Source organism: Anomaloglossus baeobatrachus, chromosome 3 (assembly GCF_048569485.1).
Source record: "Anomaloglossus baeobatrachus isolate aAnoBae1 chromosome 3, aAnoBae1.hap1, whole genome shotgun sequence".
NCBI classification, from domain to species: Eukaryota; Metazoa; Chordata; class Amphibia; order Anura; family Aromobatidae; genus Anomaloglossus; species Anomaloglossus baeobatrachus.
The window spans coordinates 29,132,682-29,148,329 of record NC_134355.1 but is presented as its reverse complement, the minus strand read 5'-3'; the positions used below and the strand labels follow the sequence as shown (position 1 = coordinate 29,148,329).

General features: G+C 47.4%; 1 protein-coding gene across 1 annotated transcript in view; it reads left to right on the top strand.

Annotated features, from left to right (window-relative positions):
• The window catches only part of LOC142294905 (calpain-8-like), a 100,214-nt gene that overhangs the window by 51,663 nt on the left and 32,903 nt on the right, over positions 1 to 15,648 (top strand). The window contains exons 8-10 of the mRNA XM_075337968.1: positions 7,893 to 7,967; positions 8,232 to 8,389; positions 12,598 to 12,758. Coding sequence (XP_075194083.1) covers positions 7,893 to 7,967; positions 8,232 to 8,389; positions 12,598 to 12,758 — 394 coding nt within the window. The remainder of the gene's footprint in view (positions 1 to 7,892; positions 7,968 to 8,231; positions 8,390 to 12,597; positions 12,759 to 15,648) is intronic.

The window sequence follows — 15,648 nt, the reverse complement described above, 5'->3', positions numbered from 1 at the left end:
ATCTAAAGTGCTGAGGAATATGTTAGCGCTATGTAAGACGAAAGAGTATCTAGCAGTCCGTGAAAATTGGACAGCACTCAGACATCATCCAAGTGCTGTCCGATTTTTTTTTCATGGACTTGTAGACTTGTATTGCTAATTTTGATCCAAAACTCGCATCAAAATCAGTCTAGTCTTCACGATTTTGCATGGACCATAGCTCGGTCGGAAGAAAATCGTGGACATGTGAATGACCTCTATTCACTAAAGTAGGTGCAAGTGCTATCCGTAAAAATGTGGATTGCACTCATATACAAAGCAGATGTCTCAGGGCTTATTTTGACATTTAGCGCATGGATAAAGAGTTGCACAGAGCTCAATATCACCGTCAGTGCCACAATCAGTCATAGCTTCTTGTTAGCTGCACCTTAACTTTTGCTGTCAGAAGACTTCTAGCCAATCATAAACTTTTTAATAGATCAGTAAATCAATTTGAAACAAATGTAATTATTTTTTAACTTCTCAAACTTTGGGCATTTTAGTGAATCTCAGTTTTCGGGAATTCATTTCAGACATCTAGAAAAAATAGTTAACAATTAACCTCTGTTTCGTTGGATATGCACAGTCAAAGAAGGAGTTAACAGCACAATATCATCATCCTCACTTAGCACCCCACCTTTCCCTGCGAACACAGTTGCTCTCCAGTCTCCCGCTAAGGAGCGCCAGGACGGGTGATAGCGACTGTCACTCTACAAAATCACATGGGGTGGTGCATGGAATGATATCTCAACCTGTATCAAGGTCTAGCCGGTGATGGAAGCGCGAGTGAAGTTGAGACTAGAGCTGAAATCAGAACTGGTGCCTTATTAAGCCAGTGGAGGACCTAAAAATCTTAAATTTCACTTGGACTAGCAATCTCAGATTCTCACCCAGTCATGAACCGTTTTAGACCCCATACCCTCAAAAAATACTTATTAGATATAGGTGTTATCGCTAAGGGCTCATGCAGACATCTATGAAACTCGGAAACACACGGGCAATCTGTACATTGCAGTTAGTGTAAGAACCATGTTTCACAGATGTCTATATCAGCCACTAAAGTGAGTCTATCAGCCCAGACTGAATGTATAAAGTAAACACATGAGCCATTCTTAATGAGGGATGACCAGGAATAGGAAGCACCTCAGAAACTGGAGTAACATTTCTAGTCTACGAAACACTGGCACAGTTGATGAATTTCACAGGCAGCCATAGCCATGCCGTCCACCCAAGCTCCTCGTATTTGAATGTAAGGTGGTGGACTGTGTGCTGTCATGTTCCTTCTCTTGAACACACCAATCGTGTTTTTGTATTGTCATATAGTGTAATGTAAACTGTGTTATGTGTCCTTTGTAGATATTGTGATGTGTGGATTATATTGTGATATATCCTTGTATATTGTGTAGCACTTATATATGTGGTTCCCAAGCTATAGGGCAAGAAGTAGTTAAGTGTTGTGGTTAGCCCACAATAGAAGAGGTTAGGTGCTTGGGGAAGAGACGGTTCATTCTAGAAAAGTTAGTGAAGATCTAGAGTGCGATAGATAGACAGTTTCTAGGTCATGAAGACTTTATATAGTGGGTGACTTGTGGCAGCAAGAGAAGAAAGGAGACTAGAGTTGTGATAGCGTGATCCTTGAATATTAACCAAAGACACAGAATGCTAGGGAATGCTGAGGCTTGAGACCGGCCTCTATACGGACTTACCCCCAGGTAGAAGGGTCCAAAGAACAGTAGTTTAGCGACTAGGCCCCAAGCCTTAATGGTAATGAATTTGAATGGACTGAGATTTGAGCAGAGTTGAATTTCCCTGAAGGAGTCTCTCTAGGCATCCAAGAACACGTGATTCTACTCCGGCACTAGTGGCTACCACTTATATTCCCTCCTATACATGGAGAAGATTCTAAACTATTCTAAACTACTGCTCTCCTATCTATCACAACTACCTTGCATTAAACCCCTATCTAAGCTCACTGTCTAGCAGCCCCGGCAGCAAAGGCGGCAGTACGTTCCCTAACGTTTCACACTTACAAAATGGCAAAAAGAACATGTTATCACAGCTCACCTAGACCTATATGTATCCCAAATGGTGGACGGTGCCACACAGATGAGACCGGATCCTGGTGTAATAGCGATGAACAAGAGAAGTGGAAAAAGCCACCAACCATCTTGGAAAAACTCTGAAGCTTTATTGTGAAAAATCCATAAAAAACATACAGTGGATAAAAAGCTCAGCGTGTAGACAAGGGTCTATGTGTCGCCCAGGGTTATGGGGTACTCGGTCCCGGATGGTGTACTGCTGGGGAAATGTCACTTGGTGGTCATTGCCCTGTCCTGTGTCCGGGGTGCTTTTTTTTAAAAAGGGGTATATTTACTGGGGAATTTAAATGGACGTTTATACGTGACGCCACTGCGGTTTGCGGCTATGTGGATGGAGCCGTCGCTGCACAGTTCTTGCTACTGGGGCTGGTGTTAGTGGCAGCCTGGATGTTAGGCCCTCCACAAGCAGGGCCAGGCCCCAGAGGGTAAGTGATGTAGTCGGGTGTAGAAAGAAGGTAGGCCACACAAGGGGTTGCAGTTTAACTGGTTCCTTTACTCACAGTAAGATGGAAACTGGTCACCCGAGGAAGTGACCTGGTGGCTTCTTTCCCCTGCACCTCTCTTTGGTTGGTGGGTCCCCATGGCTTGGAGCAGTTGGGGGTCAGAGTCTCTGGTCCTGGTTCCCGGTTCTCCCGTTGCTACTGTGTCCCGAAATTCAAGGTCAGTAAGGTCCTTGATGGTCCCCTCACTGTGCATATTTTATCAGGTCTGCCTGGAGCATGGTCCCTCAGGTCACCGACACACTCCTGTCAGTGCTTCCACTTGCTCCCTCCGTCACCGACTCACTCTGACTGTCTGTCTCACTGTCTGCCCCTCCCACCTGGTCATCTAGTGGACTGGATCAGCTCCACCTCTAAGTAGCCGTCCTTAGGTCCAACCCTAGTTTGGTACCAGTCTATGGGGAATTTGGGGAAAAACAAGGATTAACTAGAATGTTTTTGTTGTTACCGGCACTGGTCTTCTGGGTCCCTGGGGGGTAGGCCCTGCATCCTGGTGGAGATGCAGTACCTTGTAGCTCCCTGATGGCTTCAGGGGCGCTACATTCCCCCTTGGTTAATTCCAGCACGTCCTCAGGCTGCAGAGTGATACAGGTTAACACTTTTATTTTGCATATTAAACATCAACGTTCTTCCCATGCAGGGGAGGTTCTGACTTTAACGTTGCAACTGGATACCCCTTTCCCTTCACCCACCACCCAAAGCTCCTGTTCCCAAAACCCTCTAGGAGGCAGGTCACTGGTTTCTCTGGTGACCAGGTCTCGGCCGCAAGGTCAGTGAGGTCCTTGATGGTCACCTCACTGTGAAGATTTTATCAGGTCTGCCTGGAGCGTTTGCCTGGCGTACGATTCTGTACCCCATTGGTGCTGTGGTTCCAGGAGTACTCCACCGTACTCCCCTGGCAACTAACCGCCTGGACCCTCAGGTCACCGTCACACTCCTGTCAGTGCTTCCACTTGCTCCCTCCGTCACCGGCTCACTCTGACTGTCTGTCTCACTGTCTGTCTTGTACCTTGTAGCTCCCTGATGGCTTCAGGGGCGCTACATCTACGCGTTTCCAAACCCTTGTGTACACACTGAGCTTTTTATCCACTGTATGTTTTTTATGGATTTTTCACAATAAAGCTTCAGACTTTTTCCAAGATCGTTGCTTTTTCCCCTTCTCTTATTCATTTACAAAATGGCGCCTACACAACATGTCCGCAATTTATATGCACATGGACATGTGACTTCAGCAGCCAATCACAGAAACCCTTCTATTCTGAACCTTGTGGATGTTTGCTGCACCGAGATTGGCTGCAACAAATCCACAAATAAAGCTAAGAAAAAAAATTGCGTTGCGCATTCCTCCTCTACTGATTTTTAACATCCCACATTAGACAGCACCACAATCCTATACAAAAGCAGAAAATGCTATTACAAAAGCATTTTTGGAAATGTGGCCAGCATTCAGAGGTAGAAAACAAACATTAACAACTTTTGGCGAAAGTGCTCGAGGTTACCGAGCTCGAATAAACAAGCTCAGGCTCACACCGAATTTGAAATTGGTGACTCTTTACCGAACAGGTACACTCATCTCTAGTAAGGGCTCATAAAGAAATCCGTGCAAATCTATCCAATCGCAGACCGCAATGCACGGACTGGCCGCAGCTATCCCACCCTGAGCGTCACAGCTTCTTAGAGATGTATAAAACTGTCACACTGCAGATGGAAGAGCCACGTTCAGTCCGTGCACTGCAGTCCACGATCGGATAGATTTGCATGGAATTTGCCATGAGCCCTTACACAGCAATATTGGAAAATCCACTCATTGAGAACTTAGCTCACCACCTGTATCTGAATAATTCAGTTTGTGTTCAGTATGTTTTAATTAATAAGTACTAAAAATTATCTATATATATAATTGCCTTATTCTGTCTGTCTTGCTCCAAAATTGTGTCCCGGGACATGTCCTTACGGTGACAAACAGCGGATTGGCTGCTGGCCTCGCCATGGCCCTGCCCCCCCTGCACGGATTGGCCGCTCGCCTCACCTCGGCTCCTCCCCCCGCACGGATTGGCCGCTCGCCTCGCCTCGGGTCCGCCCCCCCTCGCACGGATTGGCCATTTCCTTACGGTGACAAACAGCGGATTGGCCGCTGGGCTCGCCATGGCCCCGCCCCCCCACACGGATTGGCCGCTCGGCTTCACGGATTCGCCATGGCCCCGCCCCCCGCACGGATTGGCTGCTCGCCTCGGCTCCCCCCCGCACGGATTGGCCGCTCTCCTCGCCCAGGCTCCGCCCCCCACACGGATTGGCCGATCGCCCAGGCTCCGCCCCCTACACGAGGTGAGCGCATCAAGGTCCTGCAGGGGCGGAACACACACACACACACACACGATCGCATCCACATACTCACAACATCCCGTGATATCGCTTGCTTCTCGGCAGCGATACTGTTCAGTGATCTTCCAGGACCTGCCGGAGGATCACATGGCCGGAAGCATGTGGTATCTCCGGATGTTGTGATTGTGTAAGCGCGTGTATGCGATCGGATGTGTGTGAGTGTATGCGATCGGATCTGTGTGTGTGTGAGTGTATGCGATCGGATGTGTGTGTGTGAGTGTATGCGATCGATTGTGTGTGTGTGAGTGTATGCGATCGGATGTGTGTGTGTGAGTGTATGCGATCGGATGTGTGTGTGTGAGTGTATGCGATCGGATGTGTGTGTGTGAGTGTATGCGATCGGATGTGTGTGTGTGAGTGTATGCGATCGGATGTGTGTGTGTGAGTGTATGCGATCGGATGTGTGTGTGAGTGTATGTGATCGGATGTGTGTGTGAGTGTGTGAGTTTATGCGATCGGATCTGTGAGTGTCGGCAGAGGAGCAGGGCGTGCAGCACAGCTGCTGGGACCGGCCACCGGTGGGCACAGGGAGAAGTGGGGTGTGTGTGTGAGTGTATGCGATCAGATGTGTGCGTGTTTAATGTCTGATGTGTGACTGTGGAGCACGATGGGGAGTGCGCAGCATGGGGGATGGAGCACGATGGGGAGTGCGCAGCATGGGGGATGGAGCACGATGGGGAGTGTGCAGCATGGGGGATGGAGCACGATGGGGAGTGCGCAGCATGGGGGATAGAGCATGATGGGGGGTGCGCAGCATGGGGGATGGAGCACGATGGGGAATGCACAGCATGGGGGATGGAGCATGATGGGGAATGCGCAGCATGGCGGATGGAGCACAATGGGGAGTGGGGATGGAGCACGATGGGGGGTGCGCAGCATGGGGGATGGAGCATGATGGGGGGTGCGCAGCATGGGGGATGGAGCACGATGGGGGGTGCACATCTCCCCCCAAAACACACACACACACACTGCCACACACGCACTGCACAACACATCACACACACACTTGGAACCACAAACACTGCCCTACACAGACACCCACACACACAACGCCGCACACACACAACACCCAACACACAAACACCGCGGCACACACAAATATACGCACATACCGCGCAACACACACATTGCACAAAACATACCTCCCCCAAAACACACCACACACACACCCAACACAAACCGCGCAACACACATACACAATGATACAGACACACAGCGCTCTACAAACAACGCAACACACGCAACACACAAACAACACCGCTCTCACCCCCCGCCACACCCAGACAACACACAGAACATGTACAGCCCCTACACAAACACTTGCTAACTACAGACAACAACATCTATATATATATATATATATATATATATATATATATATATATAACAAAAATCATACATTAACTACACAATACGTAAATTCTAGAATACTCGATGCGTAGAATCAGGCCACCTTCTAGTATTTTAATAATGGAGGAAGAAGAATAAAATATATAGTCCATTAAGACAATGGTATATGCATTTTGAATTCCCATGGTTAATATGAAAATAAATTTGGAGCCTAAGTTTCTTGTGCTATTGAGAATAATGGAGTCTTAAATGACAGAGGTGTTTTGGTCCCCCTAAGCACCTAAGTTCAAATCAAATGCTAACTATTCTTTCTACATAGCTGTTCTCCTGCTAACCTATTTGGCATGTGTATCAACCTTCCATATTGCTGTTTGGATGCAGGGAGCCAGTCAGGGAACCCTGAGGTCACCTGTTAAAGATACGGAGCCTACAGCTCACCCCGGCGGGCTTAGGGAAGTCTTGAAACCAGACAGTCTTTGGGGCTCAGAAGAGAGCAGCAGTGTCAAGAAGTATGGGAGAACTAAGACACAGGTTCCCGGCAGCTTGCGGACAAGATCCAAGATAGCAGGGAGAGTACACCTAAAACATAGTAACGGAAGAACCGTAAAAAGTGAGGTCATGTCTCTCATAGTGAGAAAAGAATAAACTGTTCAAGTTTTGGTTTGCCAAGAGTACTCCGGTTTCACATATTTGTCAACTGCAACTACGACAGCGATCAGGTATGGGGTGATAGACACCAACCCAAAGAAAATAGAAAGTGTTGCATACTCCACGCAAAGTCTTAAGGCGCCGTCACACGCGCCGATAAGTCGTGCGATCGCATGAGCGATCGCACCTGCCCCCGTCGTTTGTGCGTGACGGGCAATTTGTTGCCCGTGGCACACAAAGTCATTAACCCCCGTCACACGCACTTACCTCCCTAATGACCTCGCTGTGGGCGGCGAACATCCTCTTCCTGAAGGGGGAGGGACGTTTGGCATCACAGCGACGTCACACAGCGGCCACCCAATAGAAGCGGAGGGGCGGAGATGAGTGGGACGTAACATCCCGCCCACCTCCTTACGCATTGCCTACGGCCGCAGGTAAGCTGCAGTTCGTCGTTCCCGAGGTGTCACATGTAGTGATGTGTGCTGCCTCGGGAACGATGAACAACCTGCGCACAGAAGGAGGACCGACATTTTGAAAATGAACGACGTGTCAACGAGCAACAATAAGGTGAGTATTTTTGCTCGTTCACAGTCGTTCGGAGGTGTCACACGCTACGACATCTCTAACGATGCCGGATGTGTGTCACAAATTCCGTGACCGCGCCGACATATCGTTAGATATATCGTTGTGTGTGACGGGGCCTATACGCACACAATGACTCTCTCTTGTGAAGGAGTTCGGAGCCTCCACAGCCCCGCATTCGTACCATCCTTCAGGCACAATAGCCACTTTTGACTGAAATAATACATCAATTGGTGCATAGACTGTGTTGAACCAATATTTTAAAGTTAAAATTTTCAATTTGAAATTTCATTATTTTTTCATGTCCTCTCAGGTCTGAAGATTGGAACAAACTGGATCCTGACAGAAGAAAAGAGCTCAACCCTGAGAGGGACGATGGAGAGTTTTGGTGAGTTGTCAGCTTACACATTTAACAGTTGCCTTCCCGATCAGGTCTACTTGCGACAATCCCAACTTGCTAGAAGGGTCTTTTTTAAATGTACCTAGCTAAGTGTCTATTAATTACATGCCACTTGCCCCTACATTAGATGCTGTGTCACGCACCCCCTGAGCAGACCATACCGCAGCTCACATCATTTCCATCCTAAAAGGTTTTTTTTTAGGTATCATAAGTTTGAAAAATCTGTAAAAACACAGTTTTGGTTATTTGCAGGATGCCGTTCTCTGAGTTTGTGAAAGAGTATTACCAAGTAGAGATATGTGACATCTCCATGAGTGAAGTCTGCGCTGGTGACAACTATAGGTGGTGCCTGACAGAATTCAATGGGAGCTGGAAAAAAGGAAGCACGTCTGGAGGGAAAAATTCTGAGGGTAAGAACACTTGTATTCCTGATCCAAGTGTAAATAGGTACGAGGATGCGGCAGCACAGAGAACGTGGACTCAATGATACAATAAAACAAGCTGTTTATTAACCCCGGCCATAACTGTACGTCCTAACCTACATAGGTGTAATCACCGGCGGCTGCTGCGGGCAGCTGACGACGAGCCACGCAATGTCAGCTGATTTGAACAGCTGACATGTGTGCCTCGTAGGCACGAGAGGATCCACGATCAACCCTTTAAACCATGATGTAAAAATGTGACCGCGATTTAAATCTCCGCTGCGGTAAATCTTGACTGACCTGGCCCCATCGGAGGTGCTGTGGCGGGATCACTGCGAACCAATGGTCGTCATGGTAGGACAGGGTCATGTGATGACTCCTGTAGCTATCATGACTCACTTCCTATTTCACCCGGACAAGTTCTGCCAGTAACAAGAGGTGAGTATTTCTAGTGATCACAGCTGTGCTGCTGTGATCAACAGAAATGAATGAGCGATCAGACTGCTGATCCTTATAGTCCCCTAGGTGCACTTGCAAAATAGAAAAAAAGTAAAAAACAGTTTTCAAAAATTAAAAAACCTAAACGTTCAAATCACCCCGCATTCACCCCATTGAAAATTAAAGGGTTAAAAAAATAAAAAATATACATTTTTTTTTGTATCACCGTGTTCTGAAATGCCTGATCTATCAAAATATAAAATCAATTAATCTGATTGGTAAACGGCGTAGCGGCAAAAAAAAATGTCACAATTCCATTTTTTGGGTGCTGCAAAATTAGACTTGAGCGAGTATCTAAGCTTGAGCGAGTAACGGAGAACAGAGACACCCATCTGACCGGTCTGCACCGCCCCTTAGGTGAGTATTACAAAGTGATTTTTACGTTCTACACAGCGACCTGGTTTCTTATATACAGTATTCTGGAATGCTGTATATAAGAGTCCACTGGTGGTGGCCACAGGTTATAGTCGCGAAATCTGGTGACAGGTTCCCTTTAAAGGTAATAAAGCACATTTAAACAAGATTATTATGGATACACTGGACTGTCAGCTGTCAGTGTCCGCGTCAAATCCGTATGGTCCTTCTGCAACCCGACTTTAATTTTTGGTAACCGCATCAGGCCTTAGCAGGAACCAAACTACACTCTACTGCTAGGCCACAAGTCATGTACAGTAGGCTGTAGACAGTTTCTTTTGCCACCAACTACCTCCCATTCTGTCTAATCCACGGAAAGACAACTCACAGTCCGCTCTGCTCTCTTACCAACTTTCCAACCCTCCAATCAGGTCTCCACCCACACAAGCGGGATTCTGTTTCTCCAATCTGGTCTCTGCATACTCAAACAAATTTTTGTGGCTCTGATTGGGTGTCTGTCTACACGAGCGGGATTCTGTTTCTCCAATCAGGTGTCTGCTCACTTTTTAGGGTCGCTACTTCCAATAGGTGGCGCTGCGCTAGAGTTTGTCTCCTTTCCTGGAGAGACAATTTGCTCAATAGAACACATTTTTGTTCCTCTGTTCTGGTCTCTACACACACGACTGGGATTCGGTTATCTTAGCCTTGATGTTCAGGGTTTTCTATCCTTTATGCAGACTCTGTAGCCATTCCTTCATCCACATCCGATGATGGTCTAGTATTTCCGGTACTTTCTTGTATGCCTTGGCTCTAAGCCTATGCATGGGTGACTTGTTACAAGTCTGGGTGATGACTGATTGCCTGTCCTGACCTGACCCCTGGAGCTTTTTTTATTTTTCTACTGCGTCACAGCAGGTTACATGTTCCCTTTTGTGATTAGCTTTTGTTTTCCTCCTATAAAAGTAACAATATTTATTCACTTATATAATGCCATTAACTCCACAGCGTTTTACATACACTGTCCCCATTAAGACTCATGATCGAAAGTCCCTATCAGTATGGTCTTTGGAGGGAAACCAGAGTACCCAGAGGAAATCCACGCAATTGTGGGGAGAACATACAAACTCCTTGCAGATTTGTTCCTTGTTGGGATTTGAACCCAAGACCCCAGCACTGTAAGACTGCAGTGCTAACCACTGAGCCACCATGCTGACCCTATGCAACCTGTGTCTTATCCTTTGGTTCCAAGTTCCTACCTGCGTCACCTCTGATCACTAGATGGCAGCATCTGCCTACAAATACTTTACAGGACATTATGATTACATGAGGCATTCCACTCCTCTTGCTCATGCCCTTGACCATCAAACATTATACAGATGTCTACTTTTCCAGACATATTTCCAAATGCCGCAAGCCATTTACAACCCTGCCATACATATGAGTGCACAAATTTGAGGCAGTGAGTATTTTCGCCATATCATTATTTTTATCCAGATTTGCCACCTCCAAGCTGTATAAACAACAATAAGGTTGGCACACACTGTTGGTAGTATGTTGGCCCATTCCTCCATGCAGATCTCCTCTAGATCAGTGATGTTTTGGGCCTCTCGCTAGGCAACACAGATTTTTTGAACTCCTTCCAAAGGTTTCCTATGCGGATCTGGAGACTGGCTAGGCCACTCCAGGACCTTCATATGCGTCTTATGAAGCCACTCCTTCGTTGTCCTGGCGGTATGCTTGGGATCATTATCATGCTGAAAGACCCAGCCATATTTCATCTTCAATCCTTTGCTGATGGAAGGAGTTTTGCACTCAAAATCTCACGATACATGTCACAATTCATTCTTTCAAGTACACAAATCAGTCGTCCTGGTCCCATTGCAGAAAAAACAGCCCCAAAACATGATGTCACCCCCATGTTTCACAGTAGGTATGGTGTTCTTTGGATGCAACTCAGCATTCTGTCTCCTCCAAACACAACGAGTTTTATTTCTACCAAACAATGCTGCTTTGGTTTCATCAGACCATATGACATTTTCCCAATACTCTTCTGGATTATTATTATTATTATTATTATTTATTATTATAGCGCCATTTATTCCATGGCGCTTTACAATTGGGATAATCCCAAACTGCAGACGGGCCCGGACATGTACTAGCTTAAGCGGGGGAACACGTCTGGCACTGCAGGATCTGAGTCCCTGATGGTGTAGTGTGTTACTGATGGTAGCCTTTGTTACGGTGCTCCCAGCTCTATGCAGGTCATTCACTAGGTCACCCTGTGTGGTTCTGGGATTTTTGCTCACCGTTATTGTGATGATTTTGACCCCACGGGGTGAGATCTTGCATGGAGCCCCAGATCGAAGGAGCCCAGATCGAAGGAGATTATCAGTGGTCTTGTATGTCTTCCATTTTCTTATTATTGCTCCCACAGTTGATTTCACCACACCAAGCTGCTTGCCTATTGCAGATTTAGTCTTCCCAGCCTGGTGCAGGACTACAATTTTGTTTCTGGTGTCCATCAACAGCAATTTGGTCTTTATTATAGTGGAGCTTGGAGTGTGACTGTTTGAGGTTGTCGACAGGTGTCTTTTATACTGACAACAAGTTCAAACAGGTGCCATTACTACAGGTAATGAGTGGAGGACAGAGGAGCCTCTTAAAGAAGAAGTTACAGGTCTGTGAGAGCCAGAAATCTTGCATGTTTTTAGATGACTAAATGCTTATTTTTCTACCATAATTTACAAAAAAAAAAAATCTTGCCAAATCAGACGCGGTGATTTTCTGGATTTGTTTTCTCATTTTGTCTCTCATAGTTGTAGTTGTGATCTACCTATGATGTCAATTACAGGACTCTCTCATGTTTATATGTGGGAGAACTTGCACAATTGGTGGCTGACTAAATACTTTTTTCCCCCACTGTACGTGTTCCAGCTGTCACAGTCAGGGGTAGTGCCTTCATCTCCTCTGGTTTAACCCCTTAAATGCCACAATCAATAGCGATTGTAGCATTTAGAGGGCTGGGAGAGGGAGCGGGCTCCCTGTCTCACTTGATTGGCACTGGAAACGAGGGTACCGATGGTAATCATGGCAACCGCAAAGTCAAATCATGACCTCCGGATCTGTTAGCTACGGTGGCCTGTTAGACCATGTCAGGAGCATTGTCTAGAAGGCGTTCAGTGTCCCATATAGTAACTAAGTAAAAAAGTTAAAATAATCACAAGATAAAGAACAAACAAACAAAGCAAAGAAATATTATACTAACAACTACATATATTTATGTAAAAATAAAACAAAAAAAAAATACTGATATATGTCTCATGTAGTAAATTTCACCTTCACAGAAACGTTTTGGATGAACCCTCAGTACCGGATCACACTGGAAGGACCAGATGGAGACACCAGCAAGAAGTGTCCGATTGTTGTATCTCTGATACAAAAGGATCGAAAGAAGTTAAAATATCAGTATAAGGCTTACATTCGCCCAGGCTTCTACATATATAAGGTTGTTACTTTTATATTGCTTTATAATTAATATTTATATATGTCAACTTTAAAGGATTCTCTTCTAGGAGGTCAATCCATATCCCCTCCATCAATTTTCTACCCCCTGATTGTGCCTTCGGATGGCAGGGTTTGCCATGAGATGAAGCATTGCAGCATTAAATACAAGAAAATGTTCAGAAGTGCAGCTTCTCGGAAGCTTTTAAATGTATTTGACTATGCCTGGAAAATTTGACACATCTAATGGAGGCCTCCATCTTTTCCAGCAACCGTAAGAATGGTCTGGAAAAGTTGGCAATTTAGTTTATATTATTAGGTTAGGTTTTGTCTCCTGCAGCCTGAGGAAGTGGAATATTACATGGGAGCAGTGATAAGCGGGCACTACCATGCTCGGTACTCATCACTAGTGATGAGCGGGCACTACCATGCTCAGGTGCTCGGTACTCATAACTAGTGATGAGAGGCACTATCATGCTCGGGTGCTCAGTACTGGTAACTAGTGATGAGCGAGCACTACCATGCTCGGGTGCTCAGTACTCGTAACTAGTGATGAGCGGGCACTACCATGCTCGGGTGCTCAGTACTGGTAACTAGTGATGAGCGGGCACTACCATGCTCAGGTGCTCGGTACTCGTAACTAGTGATGAGAGGCACTATCATGCTCGGGTGCTCAGTACTCATAACTAGTGATGAGCGGGCACTACCATGCTCGGGTGCTCAGTACTTGTAACTAGTGATGAGCGGGCACTACCATGCTCAGGTGCTCAGTACTGGTAACTAGTGATGAGCGGGCACTACCATGCTCAGGTGCTCAGTACTGGTAACTAGTGATGAGCGGGCACTACCATGCTCAGGTGCTCGGTACTCGTAACTAGTGATGAGAGGCACTACCATGCTCAGGTGCTCGGTACTCGTAACTAGTGATGAGAGGCACTATCATGCTCGGGTGCTCAGTACTGGTAACTAGTGATGAGCGGACACTACCATGCTCGAGTGCTCAGTACTGGTAACTAGTGATGAGCGGGCACTACCATGCTCAGGTGCTCAGTACTAGTAACTAGTGATGAGCGGGCACTACCATGCTCGGGTGCTCGGTACTCGCAACTAGTGATGAGCGGGCACTACCATGCTCCGGTGCTTGGTTCTCGTAACTAGTGATGAGTGAGCACTACCATGCTTGGGTGCTCGGTACTTGTAACTAGTAATTAGAGGGTGTAACACCCCGGGGTCGAGGGGTTTTTACCTGACACGTCGCTGGGCCGGGGGTGCAGATCCTCTGCGTCTTCACGGGCTAACCTGGCCCAGTTTCATGACCCCGAGACGTACAGGAGGGAGGGAAGCTGGTGGACGGGAGGAAGGATGGAGGATGGGGGTGGTAGTGACGGTGAGGAAAGTATTTTATGATCGTGACGCCAACTGTGGTACGCGGCTAAGGGCTGATGGTGAAGGTTGCAGCTGGAATGGTGTCGCTCCCCACAGAAGGAGCGGGATTACCTCGGGGAGGTTGATGGAGGAAGAACGGGTGTGGTGGTAGTCCCTGTAGGCGCTGCAGCGATGGTGCCGGTAAACGAGAGGCAGAGGCAGGGGCTGCAGTTCCAGGTCTTACTCAGAAATAGTTCAGGCACTGCCCCAGAGTACCGATCTCCGCCACGATGAGCTCCAGCTGATCCCAGATAGTCGACGGTCACCAAGTGTCCCTCGGTTGCTATCTGGAACCCGGGCCGAGCCTCCAGCTCCAAGCCACGGATCCCACGAAGAGAGAGAAATGCTAAACTCCAGTTGTCTGTGCGTGATGTTATCCCAAGCTGTGCCCGAGAAGGTCTGCTCAAGTGTGTTGGTTGCGCCTACTTCTACCCCATGTGGTGCCCGCCCCCAGTGGTTGTCCTTGTGACTGGGGAAGTCCCATGCTACCCATTCTGTCTGCCCTAGTCCAACTCTCTGTGGGAAAGCACCTTACTGTTGTATATGTGTGGTATTGTGAAGGCACCGGCAGTTAACCCCCTCCTGACTAAGAATAGATATTACCCCTTAAAAGTGGTGTAATGCCCTGTGGCGCCTGAAGACAATGTAGCACCCCTGAGGTATCAGGTGCCACAAAATGTAACCTGTGGAAACCCAAACCCCAGAATATCCATGCCAATCAACACATCAGCACCTTCAGGCCATACACAACCCCAACACTAGACTCGAAAACTGCCTAACAACAGGTAAAAGGGATGGGCACTGATTAGATAGTTGCCACACAATCTGTAGGGAGAGACCCAGTGAGGGGGAGGGGCCAGTGGTCGGTTGGGAAGTTGGAGGAGAAAGTGAAGCAGTAGTGTGTAGGAAGTGGAAGTTGTGAGGAGAAGGAGATGAGAGGAGTGTGGAGGAAGAAGTCAAGGAGAGTTGAGAGTGAAAGTACAGAAAGAAGGAAAAAGACCTGAAGTAACACCGGAGTGCTGTAACAGGAGTGAGGGACTGTGGAGTACGGAACCAGAACTCCAGGAACCGTGGGTTACCTGTGGAAGTGGAATACTCCAGGAACCGCAGGACGCCTGTGGAAGTCTGGAACCAAGGCTCACAGGACTCAGCACGCGGCGGGGTGCAGACCCTAGGACAGCGGGACACTTTATGGTCAACTGTTAATTCTGCCAGGTGAGGGGATTTCCAGGATCCCTCACCAACCCAAAGAGTCTGAAGCATCAGCAGCAAAGAGGGGATTGGGGAATGAACCCTTTAAATAGTCCAGGCTGCCTGCAATAGGACCCAGACTGAAACGGAGGGGTTCCCCAGAAGCTCTAGGCCACGGAAGCCCAATACAAACAAGTGTGCACAGAGGACAGCTAACCCAGGTCACAGCTGGCGCGGCGATCAAGGGGAACACCTGTAACCGGCACCAGCGGGTCGAG